At 36.0% G+C, this 23,814-nt stretch overlaps 7 protein-coding genes across 7 annotated transcripts; 3 read left to right on the plus strand and 4 right to left on the minus strand.

Moving 5' to 3' along the window:
* Positions 1-1,150: 1,150 nt before the first annotated feature.
* Positions 1,151-5,461, plus strand: SAPINGB_P000796 (uncharacterized protein; the record flags this gene model as incomplete). Its single annotated transcript, XM_031995519.1, has 1 exon — positions 1,151-5,461. The coding sequence occupies one exon, from the start codon at positions 1,151-1,153 to the stop codon at positions 5,459-5,461; it is 4,311 nt and encodes a 1,436-aa protein (XP_031851410.1).
* Positions 5,462-5,701: 240 nt separating this feature from the next.
* SAPINGB_P000797 (uncharacterized protein) lies at positions 5,702-6,802 on the minus strand (the record flags this gene model as incomplete). Its single annotated transcript, XM_031995520.1, has 1 exon — positions 5,702-6,802. One exon carries the CDS (start codon positions 6,800-6,802, stop codon positions 5,702-5,704), a length of 1,101 nt encoding a protein of 366 aa, XP_031851411.1.
* Positions 6,803-7,185: 383 nt separating this feature from the next.
* SAPINGB_P000798 (uncharacterized protein) lies at positions 7,186-9,294 on the plus strand (the record flags this gene model as incomplete). The annotated part of the gene is made up of 1 exon (XM_031995521.1): positions 7,186-9,294. The coding sequence occupies one exon, from the start codon at positions 7,186-7,188 to the stop codon at positions 9,292-9,294; it is 2,109 nt and encodes a 702-aa protein (XP_031851412.1).
* An 82-nt stretch (positions 9,295-9,376) lies between these two features.
* SAPINGB_P000799 (uncharacterized protein) lies at positions 9,377-10,365 on the minus strand (the record flags this gene model as incomplete). Its single annotated transcript, XM_031995522.1, has 3 exons — positions 9,377-10,049; positions 10,130-10,203; positions 10,318-10,365. 3 exons carry the CDS (start codon positions 10,363-10,365, stop codon positions 9,377-9,379), a joined length of 795 nt encoding a protein of 264 aa, XP_031851413.1.
* Positions 10,366-12,591: 2,226 nt separating this feature from the next.
* On the plus strand, positions 12,592-13,081 carry SAPINGB_P000800 (uncharacterized protein; the record flags this gene model as incomplete). The annotated part of the gene is made up of 2 exons (XM_031995523.1): positions 12,592-12,760; positions 12,948-13,081. The coding sequence occupies 2 exons, from the start codon at positions 12,592-12,594 to the stop codon at positions 13,079-13,081; spliced, it is 303 nt and encodes a 100-aa protein (XP_031851414.1).
* A 245-nt stretch (positions 13,082-13,326) lies between these two features.
* Positions 13,327-14,965, minus strand: SAPINGB_P000801 (uncharacterized protein; the record flags this gene model as incomplete). The annotated part of the gene is made up of 2 exons (XM_031995524.1): positions 13,327-14,675; positions 14,878-14,965. 2 exons carry the CDS (start codon positions 14,963-14,965, stop codon positions 13,327-13,329), a joined length of 1,437 nt encoding a protein of 478 aa, XP_031851415.1.
* A 3,514-nt stretch (positions 14,966-18,479) lies between these two features.
* On the minus strand, positions 18,480-19,829 carry SAPINGB_P000802 (uncharacterized protein; the record flags this gene model as incomplete). The annotated part of the gene is made up of 1 exon (XM_031995525.1): positions 18,480-19,829. The coding sequence occupies one exon, from the start codon at positions 19,827-19,829 to the stop codon at positions 18,480-18,482; it is 1,350 nt and encodes a 449-aa protein (XP_031851416.1).
* Positions 19,830-23,814: the final 3,985 nt, after the last annotated feature.

Raw genomic sequence — 23,814 nt, forward strand, 5'->3', positions numbered from 1 at the left:
CCCCACAATTCACCTCACATACATTATTTGCCACTACTTCTTCATTTTATAATTTTATAACGAATAATTAATTAAAAAAAATTTGCAAAACATTGAAATAAAAAGAATGAGATTTAATTAAACAGGAGGACGTAAGGTTTTTTTTTTTTTTAAAATAAATTAAACAAAATGTTTTGGAGGAGGTGAAAAAAATAAAAAATAAAAAAGAGATTGAAATAAGGTTGTTCCTGGCACGGCTGGAGGATATTTCATAAACCTTAGCTTAGGTAGTAGATGTGGGGAGGCAGAGGAATAAACATATATATAAAGAAAAAAAGAAGTATTCCGAGTGATCCGTGAATATATAACAAAAATAAAAAAAAAATAAAAACAAAGCAATTGATAATAAGAGGAAGAAAGAAGTAAAACATAATTAAAGTGAAATGGATATAGGTGATAGATATAGAGTTAGAAGAATGAAGTTATAGCCAAAAAAATAAAAAATAAAAATTGGACTGGGAAAAGACTTTCTGGGATAATTGAGTGAATCAAAGAGTTAGTTTGAATGTTAAAAAGAAAAAAGAAATAAGAAAAATAGGAATTAATAAGTAAAAAAAAAAAAAAAAGAGTCGTTTTTATTTTTTTATTTATTTTTTTTCTAACAAAATGAAATTTCATATATTTATATATATATAAATGTCTAGACTTTTAAAAGCAGTTTTGAGGTAGGTATCTCTAGTGGTATATTAAATAAATGAATAAATATCTGAATGATAAGCGCGGTATTATTATTATTATTATTATGAAAAAACAAAATAAAAAAAAATGAAATTTAATAATAATAATAATATATATATATATATAAATTAAAAAAAATAAAAGTATTAAAAATAATGGATTGTTCGGAATACCGGTTTTAATGATATTGAAAATTTTCTTTTTCTTTTTCTTTTTCTTTTTCTTTTTTTTTTTGGCAGGTCTTTCTTTCTTTATAAGGAATGTAAAATATCGACATTTTTCAATAAAAAAAATTTTTTTTTTTTTTTTTCTTCTTCTTCTTCTTCCTTTATCTTTTTAATACCAAAAAAAAAAAAAACACGAATATTGTATAAATCAAATCAAATTCAATTCAATTCATTTATTGTATTATTCATTTCTTATTCTCAAAAAAATGCAAAATTCTGCTGTTAGTACTCCAATAAAACAAAACTCTTTACAACAATTACCTCCTCCTCCTCCTCCTCCTCCTCCTTCTTCTTCAGCCACAACAGTCCTCGCGTCAGTCACTACATCATCCTTCATCCCTCACGAAATCTCAACTTGTACAACTCAACAATTATTCTCAAACCCTTCAACTTCAATTTCAATTTCAACTTCAAATCTACCAAGATCTTCATCTCTCTCTCAACTTGCTTCATCTCTTGCTTCCTCATCTTCTCGCCTACTTAACCATCATGGAGCTGCCGGGCCCCCACCAGCCCGCAGTATCCGCTTCCCGCCGGTCGGATCGCTCATCACAAAGCCTACCGAGCCGCTAAGAAATTCACATCCACATTCGCATCCGCATCCGCATCTACAAAACTCCACAACAAACATATCCTCAATGACTCAAATCGAGTCCCAAGTGACCAACGACCTTCCACCTCCACCATATGGCACGCGTGCAAGCTTGCCGCACGATGTGGCCGCATGGCTCGACAAAATCAATGCGACTCTAAGAGATCTCAAGCCGCACGGATCTTCTTCAAATACTACACGAAACAATCAACCATCACGCCACGAACACTCAAATACCATCCCGACTTCCAATAGAACATCATCACCAGGCCTCAGACTCCATCACATCTCACCACCATCTGTCGACATGAATCTAAACATATTATCGCCGCCAGATGTACTGCAAGTGGGGTCTGGAGAAAACATTTACATACCTCCTAAACGTCAAGTCCGACCACTTTCCAAATCCAGTTCTGCAACCACACTCTCATCAATGAACAAGTCCATGGCCCTGCCGCAGCATACCCGCAACAAGTCCGAAACAAAGGACTTGAGTCTTGTGGCGGCAAATTCCGGCACACCGCAATTTGTGTTCAAGCCGTGGACCCCGTCCACCGCGGAGGGAGGCCCCACCACCGTTAGCGGAAACTCAAATGGAGCAACAGGTACAGCCTTACAGAAGAAACAATTGCCGGCCGTACCTGATGATTCAACAAACTTCACCACATCTAAACGGCTGCGACCTTTGGAAGACCCCACTGCATCTTTGCTTCCGACCGGTCGCAGTTTGAAGCCGAGCCATTCAACGTGGTCACTAGCTCATCAAGCAGACGCAGTTGAACTAAGAATCCATATTAATGCGACACTGGCTGGAATGTGCACCGCACTGGAGCGCGAACTTTGTGAGCAACGCGAGTGGATGGCAGCCCAGGAAAAAACGCGAGCTGCCGAGGTTGAAGCACAGGTGGCTCAACAGGTTGCGGAAAAAACTGCAGAACTAAAGGCCCAAACAGTAGCGGCGGCTAGTGCTCGACAGATGGCAATCGAGCAGCTACAACAAGACATGGCGGCAATATTTGTAGAAGTACGCGCCCTGAGCGGGCGACATTCAAGTGGCAGCAGCGGGTCTGCTACCACTACCACTACCACTACCACTCCTCCCACCATCCCTACCACAAGCGTGTCAACAAGCGAACTCGAAGGTCTTTTGGAAGAAACACGGACCACGGTGCGCCAGCAACGGGAAAAACAAGATGCACTTGCACAACGGATTGATGCGCTGGACGCACAACTAGGGGTCCTGAGTGCATCTGCACTTGAACAAAAGGCCAGTGCTTCTGAAACCATTGAAAAGCTGGCGACGCTCACAAAACGTGTTGACGGCACGGAAAAAAGCGTAGCACAAGCGTTGGAACGCGTGGGCGCTGTGGAACAGGCGGTGCGCGCGCAGGACGCACGCGCAGCAGATCTACAGCGACAACTGGGCGACGTCGCCAACAATACAATTCAGCTGGTCGGGTTGCACCAGCGAGCACTTGAGCGGGAAGAAAGGTTGAGGGACCAGCTGTCTGTGAGCACTAAGCCTGGTGGTCGGGTGGACAGTCGTGTTCCGAATGGTGCCAGAACTCCGCGTTGGGCGTCTGTTGGGTCTGAAACGTCGGCAAGTGAGATTCTTAACAGACACATTGATAGTTTTGAAGAAGGGTTTTCAGTGGCCCTTGATGATGAAGATGACAATGATGAGAATAACAAACAGATTGATATTAGTCTGGCAGAAGGGATCGGACCATTGCACAAATTCATGGCCAAACCTGGGACCCAACAACAACAACAACAACAACAACAACCGACCTCAACACAATACTATTTGTCGGACGAACCCCGATGCACTCTTCAAAACCTGCGAGTGCCTGCCCATGCGCGGACCCGTGTAGTGACCCCTCGGGCAGCCATTGATCCATATTTTCTCCATTCTCAGGTTATGCCGACAATAACACAGCATCATGATTTTGCCATGGACACATTGCCGACAAGCTTGCGCACGGGTTCGCCAATGGTTTTACAGCGGCCCGTGGTATTGCGTAATGGGCATCCGAGCCTCGACAAACCTGGCATTGAAGTTGTGTGTGGGAGCGGGAGGACCACGGCAAGTGAAGAAAGTTCACAGAGCACGAGTTGCTCCAACGACGATGACGATAGCTGGGAAAGCACAACGGCGAGCGAGGACACTCTGGAGGCGGCTGAAGCGGCGGCTGAAGCGGCAGCTGAGTCTGCGGGTAATGGAGGATTCGAAGCAAGCTGCAACAGTGAGACTTTGCGCTGTAGTGGTGGTCATGCAGGCGCAAGTACGATAAAGTTTAGCGGGAGCGGCATGTGCGAAGTGGGTCTTGGTACACAACAGTCTTTACCGCATAACAATACGCATCACAACCATCATCGCAGAAACCCGAGCAGCGAGTTGCATCGTCATGCACATGTATATGGCTACGGGCTAAGTCCCTCAGGGACTTCTGCGGTTTCTTCAACAGCAGTTCTTGAGGATCCGCGTGAAGATGAAGATGAAGATGAAGAAGATGTTGGATCTGAAAAGGGAGGAACGGAAGAGAAGAAAAACCATAAAGAAGACGATGGTGCAGGAGAAGAGCACCCACAAGCGTTTTGCATTTACTATGGAGGAACTGGAGACGTTTCAGAACAAGACGATGAGGACGAGACTCAATCCCAAGAGTCGTCGGGGACATCCCAAGATACCATGATTCACCATCGGGCGGTTCTTCGAGATAGCCACAATAGCCACAATAGCAGCAACACAAGCCCCAGCACCAGCAAAAGCCCTGCAAGTAGTTCGCGCAAGAAGCCTGTATATCCTAACCGGGTTATGTTCCGCGCGGATCTTGAAGCTAGTGTTAGTGGAGAGGAGGTCGGGGATGACGATGACGAAACGACACCTACATTTCGGGGGATAGAAGAAACAATAAAAGAGCCGGTATCGCCGGCACACAGCGTGTGTTTGGGGACCGGGTCTGGGATGGCATTGGGGGTTGGCAGTGGACATTACCAGCAACAACAACAACAACAACAACAACAACAACAACAACAACAACTGCAACAACTGCAGCAAACCCAAATCCAGGGGTTTGCGCCAGTGATTGCTCCACGACCCCGGGGCCATATGCGTGCGAGGTCGTGGTGTGCTCCAGTGGGACAGTCCCGGGTACAATTGAGGGGTATAGACGAAAGAACCGGAGCAGTTGGAAGTGAGAGTCATAGAGTTGCAGGTCATACTCGCAACAAGTCACATTCGCATGCGTTGACAGGATCATTGTCTTATGGAGTTGGTGCAGGGGCTATGAGTGGACTAAGCTTGCAACAGGTGCCAGTTCACCAAGTGTCGGTGCACTCAATGTCCACCCACCTGCTGGCCAGTGCTCAAGCGCATGCTCAAGCGCATGCACAAGCACAAGAACCCACACATGCATCGGAGAATGAATATTATCACCACCATCACCACAACCACCTCCACCACCACGGGTCCACGTCTTGGGGTCATTTCGAAGGGCCTGATTTGGGGACTGTTACGGAGGAATCAGCTGGCGAACTTCTTGGGGAGTTTTGCGAATACCTTGATCGAGAGGCCTTGGGAGGTGACGAAAAGTCGAGTGAAAAGGTCTATGAGAGTCACCAACATCATTTGACGATCAAGTTTGAGCAAGAGCAGGCGCAGTTTCCTCGGCCCCAAGCGTTGCACCAGGCTCACACTCATGCACTCGTAGTTGGTAATGGAGGAAGTAATGGTGGTAGTATATCCGGACTGATGTTTAATGAGGTAACGGTACTTCCGGATCAGCAGGGGAAAAAGAATGTCCGGGCAAGTGTGTACGACCACCGGTTGTACTACCACCCAAAGGTTTTGCATGATGACCATTCACGCAGCCTAAACAACCAACACCACCATTTAGAGGACCGATTGTTTGATGCGTTTTAAATAATAGTAGTAATAATGAGAGCACAGATTTATAAAAACAAATTGAATGAATGGAATAGCCTTCCCCCCCCAAAAAAAAAGACTTTTTCGTAAAATTCCCCCGCCCCCTATCTTGGTGAGGGTTTCTCGAACTTTCACACGCTAAAAAAAAAATGCTGGGGGTGCGCATTTTTGGGTATCTGAGCTGGGATAAGCAAAAATCGCAATCCACTATAAACCATTCATTTAGCTGCTCCCTTCTCAAGATGTGTGCAGTGACTGACCCGGCATGAACAGTCCGTCGTGGTTCCCGAGAGGTCTCCGTTTTGCTTCGATTCCTAGCACATCTTCAAACGTTATTTCTTGTTCTTGTTCTTGATTTTTTTCTTCCCTTTCTTTATTCATTATTTTATTTTTCTCACGGTCTTGCAAAACCTTTAAGTTGGCCTCATGCTCGCACCCGCGTAGCGCCGCAACAACGGGACCCGCAGCCAGACCAAGTACAAACTCGTCCAGGTACACTATGCGGAAACGGGCAAGAACAAGGTCAGGAGCACGCAGCAGTCGCCGCCAGTTGCCACTCAGTGAAGCACCAAACGAATATAGTTCCACGGCCCAACCTTCAGCCAAGGCCTTTTCGACGGCTGCCAGAAACCCGAGCGCAGCACCACCGTTGGTAAAGGCAGGAGGTTGACCGTCACCCGTCGCAAGAACAATGGTACCTGGGGTTTGTGTCTGGCGTACGGTCTGCAGAATGCGTACACTAAGAAGTTCATCCACACCGTGCTCTTTATGGTGGTGAGATGACTCTGGATATGTCTCCACACGCGACATGATTGTTACATCATAGTGTAGTTTCCGGGCATGTGCAAACATCTTTCCATAGACAGCATGCATGGGGTTTGAAGCTGAAGTTGGAGTAGATCCAACGACTACTTTCTGGGCAGCAGCACGGCCTCTTAACAAGACTTTATCTAGGGCTTCCATGTCGAGAGGGTGGATATGTTTTGATGAAGGTTTTTTTGCAAAAGCAGCTGCTAAATCTGGGGCTGCGTAGTAGTAGTCGAGGTATGTTTCGATAGTTTTGCATAGACCAATGTAGACATTGGAAAGGTCTACAAAGACGTGAAGATTAGATGCAGAAGGTGCAGATTTGGGTTTGGGGACTAATAATGTGGACTTGTCTTTGGGGAAAATCTGAATGATTTTGGTATAGAGGTTTGTGTAGCGGGCAATTCTTGTAGCTGGAGACTCGTCAAACGGTGGAGGTGGTATTATTGATTGTGGTGATTGTGGTTTACTATGGTGATGGTCTTTTGGTTGCTTTGGAGGTATAAAAAGGCGTTGATCTGGTGGTGGCATTTTGTTGTTTTTTTTTTTTTATAATTATAATTATAATAATAATAATAATAATAATAATAATAATAATAATAATAATAATATTTGATGATATTTGATGATAGTTGGGATTGGAGGTTTTGAAAGTTTTGGCGGGCAATTTTTTTTTTTTTTTTTTTTTTAAGGTTGGAGGTCCCAAAATAACTTTTTGATTTGTTGCCTCCCTAGTAACTCCCTAGTAATTCCATCAAAACTATAAAAACCCAGCTGGATTTCTCTAAAAAATAAATCTCCTTTTTTTTTTTTTTTTTTTTTTTATTTATTTATTATTATTTATTATTATTAAAATATATAAATCAAATTATATATATACTTGAAATATTTCTAAACTCTCGATTCAACTCAAAATGAACCCACTCGATCAAACAGACCGCTCACCCTCTTCAATCAAACTCCCCTATAGTCTGTCTTCAGTCCCGCTGGCCGTCGACTACTCAGACTTTTACGATTCAACAACATCTTGTTTTGATCCTACAACTGATTCCAATGCTTCTACCACACTCTCGGCTGGTCCTGTGCCTGTAGTATCATCTTCCTCAGCTTCATCTTTATCAACTTTTGCATCCTTCAGCTGTCCGTCTCTAACAAATCTGGCCGGCTATGCAGACCATCATCAACAATCTTTGTCAACAGACAATACTACCGCCACAATGGCTACCAGAGGTCTTGAGCAACGTACCCGTAAGCTTTCGATTTCCCCTGGATCGTTGTCAGGATGTGGAGGCCGCAATCATCCAAGAACATGTGCGGCAATTGCCGGCATTTCGTCCAGTAGTTGTTTGGACCAAGAAATAACGCAGAATATCAATTCCACAGAAACTGCTTCTCCTCCTCCTCCTCCTCCTCCTTCTCAACCTACAACAACAAATTTTGTTGCATGTGAAAATCCTTGTGACTCGTGCCGCAAACCATGTCTTGCCCACCTGGCCATGGCATCTAGCATAGCAGCCTTAGAGACCGACAATTCTTCACAATCGGCGTCTTGTTCCTGTTCTTGTTCTTCTTCCTCTTCCTGTTCCTGTTCCTCTTCTTCTTGTAAAGAATCCAGTGGGCCTCAACAGCCGCGCGTAGGAATGGATGGTCGTCATCACTCATGTGGATCAGAAAGCTGCGGCTCAGAATCAATCACTAAAGGCTCAAAGGCCCATCAACAACAACATACAAACAATAAAAATAACAATAACTGTAGCAGTAGCAGTAGCAGTAGCAGCAACAGTAACGGCAGCCGGCGAATGACGATGCGGGCAGCTGGAGAACGAAGTAGCGGGAGTGGTGGCATTTGCAAACAAAGCCCATTAGAATATACGACGGAGATTCCGGAGATTTTTGTAGACCCGCAGAAAGTGCTAGGTAGTCTGATGAGAGGGATTTTAAAGAGTGGAAGTAATCGTCAAGGAGGTCCCAGAAGTGCTCGTGAAAACAGCTGCGAAGGTAGATCTGGATCTGGTACTGAATCAGCAGTAGTAATAGAAGGAGAGTCTATTGCGGACCGTGATAACAAGCGACGCAAAAAGGGTGAACCGAGTATTCCGGATCCAAGCAAAAAAGCCGAAAAAGAAGAAGAAGAAGAAGAAGAAGAAGTTGAAGAAAAAGAAGAAGAAAAAGAAGAAGAAAAAGAGAAACACTTACAAACCACTCAAGTACCGGTCCCCATGAATGAGGAGACTCCGAATAACTCCCAAACTCTTCCACCCGACCAGTTGCGCCGGAAATCGCACCACAATGGACCAAGGAAACGTGCCTGGGGTATGGCCGGAACAAGCGGTGCTCCACCCCCACCACCTGTTCTACCGCCGCATCTGGAGGCTGCGCTGTTCCAAACAGGCTCGTCGCTGCTTCACCCGCCGGCATCAGTGTCTTTGTCTAGTCCTGGATTATCTTCGGCAACCACAGTGACAGCGGCAGCAGCGGCAGCGGCGGCAGCAGCAGCAGCAGCAGCAGCAAATGGCGATACTTTGAGTAGTAGTTCCGGGTCAAGTGCCACAGCGACAACCGCAGGATCGGCCTCGTCGTTGGCAACTACCCCACGCTCGCGGTCCGTGTCACTGACATCGCCATCGACTCCGCGGCCACTTTTTAATGCGTTCAATCTCCCGCCAGATCAGGCATTTTCAGGCAAATTATCACCGGTTCCTGGAACTCCATCAGGAGAATCAGCTGCTTCTTTAGCTTCAACAGCGCCACCATTACAATTACCATTACCACCACCACCACCACCACCTTCATCATCATCATCGTCATCATTAGGGAAAGCACAAGATCCAGCTCCTCCGTCGTACTTCTCAACAATCAACTTTAACGATATTGAAGATCCAGATACGCTACTGACGCAACCAAACCACGTCACACTCAACCACCTGGCCACGTCGAGTATTCGCAACTCCATTCTTGCTGCGGCGTGCACTAGTCGCTACAAGAGTAAATACATTACTCAAATTCTCTATACGCCCATGTAGTAATTATATATATTTTAATAATTTTTTTTTTTTTAACAATAATGATAATACCAATAATAACAATAATAATAATAATAACTACTCAATTAACGTTACCCAGTGACGTGATTGACAGTTCCTTCATGCTCTGGAGCACCTCCTCCACACGATTATCTAGTGCACCTGTAGCATACTCTTCACGCGTACTGGCATCCAAGTACTGCTGGACCTGGGCCAGGCGGGTGTAAGATTCGGTACAGAAACGGAGTTGAATCTTGACAAGAGCTTCAAATGAGGGATCGAGGTAAGGCACACGGAGGTCAATAAGCTTGGGAAGTTCATCCGAGAGTTGGTTGTTAAGTTGGTCGTAAACTTCCTTTGAAAATGCAAGGTCCTTTTCCAGCCTCGGCAGTTTTGTAACGTCATCGCTTGGTTTTTCTGTCAGACGTTTGACCTTAGAACGCAGTGCATCGTAATCCATCATTTTATGGTTACGCTTCTTGATTGCTTCGTTAATGTCCTGGAAATACGCACAGAATCGTGTGATGGGTTCCAGCACTGTTTCTCGGAATGGACCGTCAAGTGCCTTAACCGTTTCGCTGTCAAGTTCTTGTACTGCCTGCAGGTAGTACTTGCTGACGCCATCGCGTGTTCCCGCATCACCGTAAAAGGCGTCAATGGTTTCCGCAATGCGGGTTTGAGAAGCTGTCATGGCACGCAGAGAATCAAGGTACCCCTTGGCTTCCTTTTGCAGTTTGTTACATGCTGTTTCCATGCTGTTTAAAAGTCGGTTAGTATAGTCAAAAAGATTACTGGGTTGTTTCTTTCTTTGTTTCTTTGTTGATTTATCACTCACGTTCTGTATCGTCGTTCTTCAATTTCAAACTCCTTATCGACTGTTCGTTCAACGTGGCCGGTCTTCATCATTACCTGTGGATAATAGTTAGTACTTGCATTATTTGTAGTCTGAAGATGGTTCCATCCATTGCATGACTGCACCTAGCAGGTGTATGATATATATGGATATATAAATGATTAACATACTGAAGTGCCTGCTCTGTTGATTGCTTTTTTGAATCCGTTCCAACTCATTTTTAATTTAATTTAATTTAATTTAATTTTTTTTTTACTTGTAGTGGTTTATGATGATGATAATGATATATGCTACTGCTGGTCTTTTTTTCTCAATTTCTTTTTGAATGACGACACAAAAAAAGAAGAGGGGGGGAAAAAAACGTGAGATATTTTGGTATAAATGAATAGACCTTTTTTATTTTATTTAATAAAAAAAAAAAAAAAACTTGAATTCTCTTTCAAGGTTATTATTGATTGCTATTTAGGCTTTTGAAATGTGAGGGTATTTTTTTTTTAATATGAAATGTTTTAAAACAAAAGGTGTTAGTGTATGTGTGTGTGTTTGTGGAAAAGGAAGGAAGGAAAGGAAAGATAGAAAGTTGGTGGTAGTTTTGATGGTGGATTTTTTGAAAGTAGTGGTGGTAGTGGTGGTGGTGGTGGTGGTGGTTTTAGATGGTAAAAGAGGCTTTTTTTTTTTTTTTTTTTTTTCGCGCAAACAATTTTTTTTTTTTTTTTTTTTTGGTTTTGTTTTGGTTTTGTTTTGTGTGTCACCTGAAAAGGAGAGCGCCTCATCACTCATCTCTGTCATCAGCCAAGGGAGGCTGTGTGTATGTGTAAGAGAAATAAGAAGAGAAAAAGAAAAAGAGAAAAAAAAAAAAAGGCTTCTTTGTGTAATAAATTATGTAATGCTGAGTCATCTTTAAGTAAATTCTATATTCAGTAACTCCAGTAATTATAATTATAATTATAAAATTATATAATTATAATTATAAGGCTGATTAACCTTTTATTTTATTTTAATTTTTTTTTTTTTTTTTTTTTTTTTTTTCATTTATCAAAACTACAAAAATATTTTGACTTTGACAGAATATTCAGAAATTACTTATATATCTAAAGAATTATAAATATCCAAATATCCCATCAAGTATCTATTTATTGGAATACCCCATAAAATTCGCTGTAAACTCAAGATAAGAAAAAGTCTCTGACAGCTTCATTTAATCTATTTTTTTCAAGTATTTAAACTAGCTTTAGATTTCAAATAATCTTCAACGGCTTATTAAAAGTTTCTCAATATATATATATATAACCCTTCATTAAACGTTTATCACATATTCTTCCAATCTTTTTAACTATATAATTATAATAATATCTTTTCGAGATTCTCGTTCTAGTTTGAATTACCGAAATTAAGTTTTTTTTTTTTTTTTATCTTTTGTTTAAATACCACTTAAAATTATTTTGTGCTGTTGATAAGATTGTGACAACCTGATTTGAACCTTTTTAATTCCATTGTGAAAATATCCCAATTTTAGCAATCAATTTTTTCTTTTTTATTTATTTTTTTTTTTGCATGTCTTAAACTTGCAATTTGGATTTTCAAAGAGTATTGTAATTTTTTTTGTCCAATTTTATAGATAAGAAACAGATTTTGATTAAATTTTTTTTTTTTAAAAAAAAAAAAAAAATAGTGCTTTTGCATCAATATTTGGATATTTAATTGAATAATGTGTGGAGGGTAGTGCTCTATAGCATAATATCAGATCAAAGATAAGAATCAGATAACATATCAAATGGTGATTGTCTAAGGATTAGATCAACTCAGATTTTGTGAGCATAAATAAAAATATAATTGTAGTTTTAAGTCTTCCCTCTTTTTTTTTTTTTTTTTTTTTTTTTTTTTTTGCATTAATTTTAAAAATACAATAAAATGCTTTTTAAATCATTTAAATGTTTCCAATTGGATATCTAAACTGGGGTAGATTCTTTTGAATATAGCTGAACCGAAATAAAATAAAATAAAATAAAATAAAAAACCTTTTTTTTTCTAGAATGGTTTATCTTATCTCTAATCAATCCATAATGCAATACACATAATCATCATCATCATCATCACAAAAATCAACTAGAATTGATCACTTAGGTTTCTTTGAGTTCAGTCTTTAGTCTTTAGTCTTTAGTCTTTAGTCTTTAATCTTTAGTCTTAGTCTTTTGTTCATTGACCATCACGGGGGGTTTCCGTCTTCGGGGACTGGTGCTCGCCACTTTTTGCTTACTAACGTTGAAATTTTTAATGGGAAACCCGCCAAAAAAAAAAAAAAAAAAAAAAAAAAAAAAAAGCAGCTTTATTTTATTTTATTTTATTTTATTTTTTTGCATCACCACCAAATTTTCATAAATTTATATATATATATATATATATATATACACACTCAAACAAACAAACACCATTCAAATAAAACAATGAGTTCAACTACAAATCAACAACCACCATCAAACATTACTGAAGAACAAAAACAAAAAACAGATGAGCACGGTGTGCCGCTGTGGATTCTTGCGCCTACCGAAGAAAAAACATTACTGAAAGAGCACCAGGCTTGGACAGAGAAGATGTGTGAAAAGGAGTTTTCAAGTGAGTTTAGTTAAATAGATTCAAAATGAAACAATTACCAAACAGACCTAACAACAATACCTCCCTTCCCTCCCCTCCATTTCCCTCCATTTCCCTACTAATTCCATTGGATAATTCAAAAATAAATTAATAGATTTTGCCGAGTGTTGTAAAGGTTACCCGGTGTTCTTCCCCTGGAGGTGTTCAGACAAAAAAGAAGCAATGGTGCAGTGTGTTGCACACTACGGATCGCCAGCCATGTTTAACAAACTGCGCGAAGCATACATTGAGCGCAAGATTTCATATCGTGAGAAGCTTGACCAAGAGAACAAGACATTATGAATTTTTTTTTAAAATAATGAAAAAAAAAAATTCTTTTTTTTTAAAAATAAATTTTGTCTTTTTTTTTTATTTTTTTGTAAATAGTCTAAATGAATTAAAAAAAAAAAAATATAGTTTGTATATGGATGGGAGAAAAAAAAAAAAAACTTATATAATACAAAAAAAGGAAAAAATCAAAAGGGAAGGAGGGGGGAGGGTGGGAAAGGGCGTGTGAACAAAGATGCATTGTTATTGATTTCTTGTTTTTAATCCACCTTATTGGAAATCTCACCCTCGGCCTCACTGCCGCCTTGGGGAGAAGCACCCTGAAGAGTTTGAGCTGGTGGAGCCCAAGAAAGATAATCTCTGCGGACCTCGACATAATCATAGGCAAACTCACCAATTTGGTCATCATCCATACCACGAAGCTCAGCGTCTTCAGAAGCACGCAGCTTGCATCCTGGAATGTAGTTAACAATAAAGCCAATAAGAACTGTCATGAAGAGAGTATAACCGACAGAAGCCAACATGTAGCAAATCTGCTTGTAAATTTGGCGGTAGTTGTGCGACAGCCAACCACCACGGTGCTCAGTGGCATTGTCGAGGCCAATGACCCAATCGGCACCAAAAAGAGCATTATAGATGAGGCCAATGATGCCGGCGACACCGTGTTCGGCAAAGGTATCAAAGGAATCGTCAACACGGCAGAGGTACTTGATCTTTGTGGCAAAGTTGCAAACAACACCAGCACTAACACCGAGAATAACCGAGGCCCAGAGGGGGATCACACCGGAGCACGGGGTAGCCGCGACAAGACCGGAGATAATACCTGAGCAGACAGCAACGGTAGACCACTTACGTTCAAGACGGTAATCGAGCAAACACCAAGACATGGCACCAAAGCATGCAGTAATATTTGAGTTCATAATAGCATAGACGGCACGGAGGTTAGCGCCGAGGGCCGAGCCACCATTGAAACCGAGCCAGCCAAACCACAGGAGAGCAGTTCCAAGAGTGACGAGAGAGACATTATGGGGGCGGAAGTTAAGAAGGAGTTGTTCCTTTCTACGGCCAAGAACAATGGCATAAGCAAAGCCACCAACACCAGAGCCAATTTCGACGGGCCCGCCGCCAGCATAGTCGAGAACCCCCCACTTTGCGGCCCAACCATTTGCAGACCAAGCCCAGCAGGCAATGGGGCAGTAGACAATAGTGATCCAAACAGCAGTGAAGACACAAACGGGGAAAAGACGGCCACGTTCAGCGATACCACCAGCAACAATGGCGCCAGTGACGGCAGCAAACATGCCTTGGTAAGCGGCAAAGAGGAGTTCAGGGTAAGTGGCACCGTCATCACCCCAGAGAACGTTTTTCATGCCAAAGGAATGGAGGTTACCAATGTATCCGTTTGTTGCAGTTTTAGAAAAGGCGAGCGAGTAGCCCCAAAAGTACCAGGTGAAGAGAGAAACGACGGCTGTCATGTAGCATGCCCAGATAAGAGAAAGGGCAGATTTTCTACGGGCAAGACCCGAATAGAGGAACCCGAGACCGGGGACCATGATGAGAACCATACATGTTGATACGGCAAGGTAGGAAATGTCACCAGTGTCATAAGCTTTAGAAGGATTAAATGTTAGTAAGGGTAAATAAATGGTTGTGTATGTGTGTGTGGAGATGGTTTGATTGGTCTGAGATAAGAGTTGAAAATTTTTTTTCTTGATGATAAAAAAAAAAAAATTTTTTTCTTTTATCTACTAGACAAATCAAAAGAAATCCAAGAAATCAAACGAGGAAAAAAAAAAAAAAAAAAAACTTACTTTCACCTCGAAATTCCGGGACTAAACCTTCTGCTTCTTGTCGTTTTCTAAGAGCCAGTTCAGCTCCGTGGATAAATGGGTAGTGCATTTTAAATGTGACTGGATATGAAGATTTTTATGATTCAACAAAAAGTTTTTTTGAAATATTTATTGTTGATTGTTTGATGAATGAAGAACGAAAAATGATGTTGTTAAAGGATGATTAATATGATAAAGATAATGAATATGATGATAATGCTAAATTAGTTTCTTTTTATTGTTGTTGAGATATGCCGAAAAAAAAAAAAAGAATATTTATAATATATATGTATGTATATATATGATATTGATTCAAGTTGATTCTTTTTTATTTTCAAATCTTTCACAGAAAGAAGAAAAAGAAATGCTGGATTGATTGATTGATTGAATGATATATATATAAAATGATATATATATTTGAATTAAAATTGGTGAAGAATAAAAAAAAAAAAAAAAAAGAAAAAAGAAAGAAAAGAAAGAAGGAAAGAAGAAAAGAAGGAAGGAAAGAAGAAGAGGAAGAAGAAGTAGAAAAAAAAAAAAAGGAAGGAAGGAAGGAAGGAAGGAAGTATTTATATGTAGTTATAATTATATAGATAGTTAGTTATATATATATATATAGTTATATTTATATTTATGTCCAATAGATGTTTGTTATTGATTTTATTTGTATATATAACTGAAAAAAATCGTCTTTTTTTTTTTTTTTTTTTTTTTTGCGGCCAAAAGTTTCTTTTCTTTTTTTTTTTTTTTATTTTTTATTTCCCACACATATAAAAAAAAAAAAAAAAAAAATACCTTGGCTTGCGTACTCTTATCTTTTGTCTTTTTGTCTTTTTGGCTGCCCAACTGATGCTGCGTGGATGAATGCCTGATTGGGTTATCCACAGAGAGGGCTTTGACGACAAGAAAAGTTTAAAAAAAAAAAAAAAAAAAAAATTCAAATTGAAGAATTTAAAATAAAAAAATGAATTTTTTAAAAAAAAAAAAAAAAAAAAAAATCTGGAGATTTTTCTTTTCTATTTTTTTTTTTTATTTCTATTTTTTTTTTCAAGAAAAAGAAGAATTGATTATTATTTTATTGGTTTTTAAAAAGAAAAAAAAAAAACTCATTCATTTGTATATTAAAAAAATAAATATATATATAAAAATATATATTTGAAAATATTTTTTATTCTGTCTTTATTGATTTAAAACATAACAACTACAACCATAAAAACATAAAATAAAATAAATTAAATTAAATTAAAAAAAAACTACTCACTTTATCATATAAACTACAGAATATAAAAAAAAATAAAAAGAGGCTGCTTTTTTATTTTTTTTTTTTCTTTTATCAATGCTGCCTTCTGCTGCCTTTTGCTGCTTTTTTTTTTGTGTGTGTATTCTCTCTCTCTCTCTCTCTCTCTGATGATGATGATGATGATGATGATGATACTGCTGCTGCTACTGTTGCTGCTTCTTTTCAGTTTGCTGCTACTGCTGCTGCTGCTGCTGCTGCTGCTGCTGCTACTACTATTACTACTATTTACTGCTGTTGTACAAAAGAATAAATATAAATAATAATAATAATAAAACTTTGATATCCTAGAAAGTAAAAGTAAATTCAAATATTAATTTTTAATGTATATATATTTTTTTTTTATTTTTTTTTAAAACAATTGTTCAATTATTAAAAGTCACATATCTTTTATCATAAATAAAAATTGTTGAAGTAATTCTAAAGCCTCTTTCTTTTTTTTTTTTTTAATTTATGCTTATATTTTGAGTATATATCCTTTTGACTTTTCCATGTGAAAATATTTATTAAAATAATTAAATTAATAATTAAATTAGTTAAAATAAATTTCCATGTTTTTTACTTTTTTTTTTTTTTTTTTTTTTTTTTTTTTGTGTCTCCCCCTTTTTTTTTTTTTTTTATAATTCTTTTATTTTATTTATTTATTTTTTTTTCAATTGCCGAAATGTAGAAAATTAAGATAAAAAAAAAATTCCGTTAATCAAAACTTGTTGTTATTGTTTATTTAAACTACTTTTTAACTAAATTAATAAAACCAGTTTCTCCACTTTAAATTTTCATTTCTTCTTCTTCTTCTTCTTCTTCTTCATCATACTACTACTACTACTACTACTACTACTACTCCCCCCTGAGTTTTTTTTTTTTTTTAAATCGTTTCATTGTTTATTATTGTTGTTATTGTTGAATAATAGGAAATATATATGCAAAAAAAAAAAAAAAAAAAAACTGCAACAAAAAGAAAAAGAAAAAGAAACAACAAATAAAGTAAATAAAGTAGTAGCAGCTGTAGCATCCGCATTTACTTTTATTTTAGTTTTTAAATCCTGCTTTATCTTTGATTTTAAATGATTTAAGAAATGATTTAAGAAATAAATTAAGAAATAAATTAAGAAATAAATTAAGAAATGATTTAAGAAATATTCAACTTTCTTCAAATCTTTTTTTTTTCTCTCTCTCTCATTACACATTATTTATTCATAACATATTCAATTCAAATAATCCTCAATAAAAAAAAAAAAAAAAAAAAAAAGTCCTACTTACTTACTTACTTACTTTTTTTTCTTTTATTTGGATTCTCTGTACATTAACCATATCTTAATTATCCACCACCACCATCATCATCATCATCATCATCAACGCCGAGACTTTTTTTTTTTTTTTTTTTTTTTTTTTTTTTTTTTTTTGCCGAGACCGTTATGTTGTTGTTGTTGTCATTGGCATTTTCCCTATCGATAACCAAATCCTTGCCTAATCGCTGTCAAATCAAAAATCTTTTTTTTTTTTTTTATTATTTAAAAATAAATTTTTCACCTCATATTTTATATATTCTCTCTCTCTCTCTCTCTCCTGAAAAAAAAAAAAAAATAAAAAAAAAAATAAAGCTTAACTAAATTTCTCGGCGTTGACTTCATTGGGAAATTCTGTTGCTTTTTTTTTTTTTTTTTTTTTTTTTTTTTTCTTTCTTTTTTTTTTCTTTCTTGCTACTCTTTAATCTGCTCTCCTATGTCTCATATTTATTTATATATTTATACTAATTAGTAGTATTACGAATGAATCCTACCTACTACTACTACTACTACTTTAGAAAAAAAAAAAAAATTATATATATATATATATATATATTTTCCCCTAACCCTTCCTTGTTATCTTTGCACACCATTGGTCTAGCTTCCAGCCGTTTCCCCGGCTTATCTAACTGCTTACACATTAATTTCTCTTGTGCCTTGTCATTGTTTTTTTTTTTTTTCTATTTAATATCATGTAATTACCCGCTTATTCTTACAAATCATTCTTATCTTTCACCCGTTAAAATCCGTCCGTCTAAATAAAATAAAAAATAAAAAATAAAAAATAAAAAATAAAAAATAAAAAATAAAAAATAAAAAATAAAATAAAAACCCTTACCCTTTCAATCTCTCCATATAACCTTATTTAACCTTATCATTCAATTTATTATTATAATAATAATTATTATTATTAAACAACAACGATCCCTTCTTGGCTAAAAATCTGGTGCTCCAGAAGTTACTCCTCCTCTACTGGTGCTCATGAGAACCGAAATAATTCCTTAGGCTTTGGCTTGTTGCAAACTACCACTACCACTACTCTTCTTACCTTTCTTATAAGGGGGGTAATTACCATTCTTACCTTTCTCACCTCTCTTGGCCATCTCATTGCTTTTACCTTTCTTGGTCAAATCACCACCACTACCACTACCACTACCACTACCACTATTACTACCACTATTACTACCGCTACCGCCACCGCTACCGCTACCGCTACCGCTACCGCTACCACCAACTTCTATCTCATTCATCAAATCTCCATTTTTTTTCTTATTCTTATTCTTATTCTTCTTATTCCTCTTTTTCTTCTTCTTCTTCTTCTTATCATCCTTATCATCCTTATCCCTTTTCCGATCACTATCAATCGCCCTTTGATATACCCGACTCATCTGTAACGCTCTCACCATCTCTTCCCGACCAGACCGCCGTAACATCCGCTCAGCTTGTAAAACATTAACCCAAACCCGGTCTCGCTTACCACTCTCCAACCACCGCCATCGCCATCCTTCTGGTCCCTCCTCTTCCTCCCCTCCAACATCCGCCCCATACTCTCCCTCGTAGAAATAAATCCAATTCTCTCCACTGCTTATAACTTCCCCCTGACTCCCCCGAGGGAACTTGCGTAGCTTCTTCTTGTTGAAAACCCCTACCCGTGCAAACTGCTCTCCATTAGGCATCCCCTCCAATTCTATCCGCCGCACATACTCCCCACTGCTTGTCACATGATCCACGTCACAAATTGTCCGACCGTTACCTGAAACCTTTCCTTTCAATCCTTTCAATCCTTCTAATCCTTCCAACCCATCCAAGTTATCCAACCTATCCAACCTCTCCTCCCTGCCATCCTTGCCAAGTTTACGTACTAAAACTCCCGCCTCTTCCCAAGTCTCCCGAATCGCAGCCAACCCGTAATCATGAGCCTCGCGTTCCTCCACTCCACCCTTTGGTAGCGTCCATTTGTTGACCCCCTTTTTGACGCTAACCAGCAAAACCCGATGTCCTCCATCGTCGTCGTTGTCATCATCCTTATTATCATTATCATTATCTTCTTCTTCTAATTCTAATTCTTCTTCCTCTTCCTCTTGTTCTTTTTCTTTTTCTTTCTCTCCTTTGGTGCCTGATTTCTCCTGCTTTGACTCATTACCGTTAGACCCATCACTCTCATCACTCTCATCATCATCTTTATCCTCACGCGATACAACTAAACACGCAACTACCCGCGCACCTTCTTTTGTAAATAAATCAGATGACCCCGACCGCCCAGGGGTTTTTACTACTCCAACAGAATGTCCTTCCTCAACTATTTGTTTTGTGGCACCACCAATTATTGACTCGTTTAATGAACCCATCATTTGGTTGTTGCTCTTGTTATTATTGTTATTACCGCCCATCTTTGATTTACTATTCCCAACTGCGCGCGTAAATGATCGTGTATGATGATGATGGTGATGTTGATGATGATTGCTCTTTGATTTAGAGTGAATAATACTGGGTTGTCCTGAAAAAGAAGAAGATGATGATGAATTTGCTCGTCTAGAATTAGATGAAGGACCTGGATCGATGGTTGAAAGTGCTGCTACTGTGACTCCGGCTACTGTGACTGCACATGCAACAAGCATCAATACCAGCATAATGTATTTAAATATATGCTCTTATTAAATGGGTGGGAAAATAAAAAAAAATTTAAAATTTAAAAATAAACATAAAAAGCTATGCCTTTTTTTTTGGTTTGTTGATAGATTGATTGGTATTATTTAGACGTTTTAAGTTCAATGAAACTTTTTTTTGTCACTTTCTCAGTTTGTTTATTTTTTTTTTTTTTTGGTTTCCTTCCTTTACTTCCTTTTTTTCTTTCCCTCTCTCTCTCTCTTTCTCTCTCTTTCTATTTTACTTCTGTCACAGGCTTTTATGATAAAAAAAAAACAAGAAGAAGAGGATTTAAAAAAAAAAAAAAAAAAAGGTGTGGGTTTGTTTGATGGACTTAAAGGAAGAAAAACAAAGGGAAAAAAGATCTTTTAGGGATATCCTCTTTTTTTTTTTTTTTATTTTCTTTCTCAAAAATATCATAAAAAAATAAAAAGGCTATTGTAAAGTGACAAACCCTGATTACGTAATATTTGACTGTTAACTGTTTGTTAATATAAACTACAACTACTATATATATATACAACAACTACAAAAATGCAGCCATAGACAAACGGCTGTAATAATTATTTGTGACAATTAAATAACAAGTGTATATGTAATTGTTAAATATTAAAATTTAATTCCAAACTATCTTAGATAAATCAATTGATCTATCTAAATCTAATCTAAATCTAAAGACATTACATAAACATATCGACGTTTTTTATTTATTTATTTATTTATTTATTTATTTATTTATTTATTTATTTATTTATTTATTTATTTATGTATTTATGTATTTATTTACTCAGTTTTTTTTAAAGATCAAGCTGAAAAACTTTATTAATAAAATGAATTAGATAATAGATGCAAGAAAACTATATATAATTTTTTTTCATGTCTTAAAAACTCCTGTCTTTTTATACTTTAATTTCGTTTCATATCAATCAATTTGAATTTTTTTTTTCTTTCTTTCTTTCTTTCCCTTTCGTTATCAATTTTGAATAAAATTTGTCACAATAACATTAAAGTTTTTATACACTTATGAATCGGTACTATTGGAGAGAAAAGATTTATGTTTTAAAAGAATAAAAAAAAAAAACCAACAACAACAACAACAAAAATAACAGGTTTAAAAGATAACAAATCTAATTATATCTCTACACAGTAAAAATAGAAAACAAAAAAAAGAATAAGAAGAAGAAAAAAATGGAAAAAAAAAAACATTTCTGGATAAATTGAAATGGTTGCTTTAAAAATTTTTTTGTTTTTTGTTTAAAAAAAAAAGCCAAGATTATCAAAACAACCCAAAATAGTGAAAAAATAAATAAAGAAATAAACAAACCAAATTGTATTTAATATATATATTTGATAATCGTCATAGAATATCGTATTTATTCATATTTCTTCTTTTGAATATAAATGTAAACAAATAATAAAATAATAATAAAGAAGAAGAAGAAGAAAAACAAGATAAAATGCTTCCATTATGGGATTGTTAAAAAAGAAAAAAAAAAAGAAAACTAGGCTAGTTTTTATTTTAACAATAGAGTCTTTTTTTTTTTTTTTTTTTTTTTTTTAAATCTACACTAGGAACATTAATTATAATCAAATTTTAAACAATAAAGTCGATTCAAAATTAATTTCAATTTTACTTTAAATATATATATCAAAACCATGTTAGAAGCATTATTTCTTCTTCTCTTCTCTTTTTTTTTTTTTTCTTATTTCAATAAACAAAAAATAAAAAAAAAACTTTGAAATGTCATCAGGTGTGCATCACTCTTTTTTTTTTTTTTTAAAAATTTTTTTTTTCTTTGGCTGCAAACAACTTTTTTTTTTTTGCCCATTGTCTTTGAGATTAACAAGATACTTGAACTTAGGTATATTCGCTCTTTTAGACAAATATACAACACATTTCATTCAACCTTGTTATCTTGTAAGCGCACTTAAATACTTACATCCCCCACCCACCTTTAATAGAATTTTAACTCACCTCGATACTATCCGCCTTTCTTTTTTTTTTTTTTTTCCAAGGCAACTAGGAATAATAATAATAATAAAAAAAGGGGTAATTAATTGTATTTACAATTTACAATATCTTCCATTGTGTGTATATGCGATAATTGTTTAAAGAATTATATACACAACTATTTTTTTTTATTCCGACATATAATAAGACTTTAGTTCTTATCAGTCAAGACCCCTTTTTATTTATTTTTTATTTTATTTTATTTTATTTTATTTTATTTTATTTTATTTTATTTTACTTATTTTTTTTGACTGAGCTCTTTATACCAATCAAAAGCTGGCTTAACTAGCTTGTCTGTACCCTCGGATTATATTAATATGTAGATATTTCTATTCTTTTAAGTCACGTGCATCTTCTTATCGATAATAGATAAGTTTTTTAATTTCTAACATAACTGTAAAAGAAACTTCCAATAATTGAAAAGCCATGCTTTTTTTTTTTTTTTTTTTCATCAAAATCATCAAACCTACATTGAAAAAAAAAAGTTATTAAATAAAAATTAAACTCCAAAAAAGAAATAAAAAACAGGATTGAATAAGTTGAAAAAGATTATTATTATTAGTAATAGTTGGTGACTTTGTATTGTGATTGGATAACAACAATAACAATGACAACAAAAGCTGCTTATTGCTTATTACTAGCTCACGTGACCACTTTGCAGCCTTCCTTCCCCTCCAGGCTTTATTAGATGCAGCAACAAATCTTCCTAAGGCCTCTTTCAATATAATTTTATTATTTTATAATTAATTTTTAATTTTTATTTTTGATGATAACAGCAATTAATTATGATTATAATCTTTGTATATTTTAAGCACTGCCTCGTTTTTATCGCTTAATGTTATCCTTTTGTTAATAAATATTATCATGAAAATAAAAATGAAAATGAAAATGAAAATGAAAAAAAAAAGGTTTCTTGGCAATTGTAACCACTTTAACTGTTGTTTACAAATTGTTTACAAATTGGTTTAGAAATCCATTTGCTTGTGTATGGGCTTTTTTATTTATTTAAATTTTTTTCAGTAATTATTAGAAAATTATTTAATGCATATGAAAATTTTTTTATTTTTATTTTTATATTATTGTTTAACAAACCACAATTCTAGGATTTAATGAGTTGGATTAAATGTGACTAAAATTTGAGATTGAAACAAGAAAAAAAAAAATATGATTGGAAAAAAAAAAAAGAAAGGATGATTTTTCACAATCATTTAAAAATTTAAAAGTAAAAATAAAAAGCAGCCAAATAATAACGTCCCGTTTTTTTTATTTTTTTATGTTATATGAAAAAAAAAAGAAATCATTATCATGAAATCTTTTGAATGATGACTGGGTTAAGTCTTGGTGATATGTCTAAAGGGGCACAAAAAAAAACATTCATTATCATCATCATCTACATTTCTAGAAGATGATTACTTTTTTTTTTTTTTTTTAACAATAAACCATTGTTAAATTTTATGGGCTTATTTTAATGAATGACGTAAACAACAAAAATAAAACATTTCAATTTTGCTTAATTTCATCATCCACTCCCCCCTTTTTCTTTCTTTTTTTTTTTTTTCAAGTGTATTATCAAATGAAAAAATATAAAAAAAAATTAAGATAACCTTAGATTATATTTTAATCTAAATACTAAAGCCAAAAAAAAAAGTTAAATATTTTCATCTTTCCATTTCTTGTTT

This window comes from Magnusiomyces paraingens (assembly GCF_902498895.1).
Source record: "Magnusiomyces paraingens strain CBS 517.90 genome assembly, contig: contig1, whole genome shotgun sequence".
In the NCBI taxonomy this organism is placed as follows: domain Eukaryota; kingdom Fungi; phylum Ascomycota; class Dipodascomycetes; order Dipodascales; family Dipodascaceae; genus Magnusiomyces; species Magnusiomyces paraingens.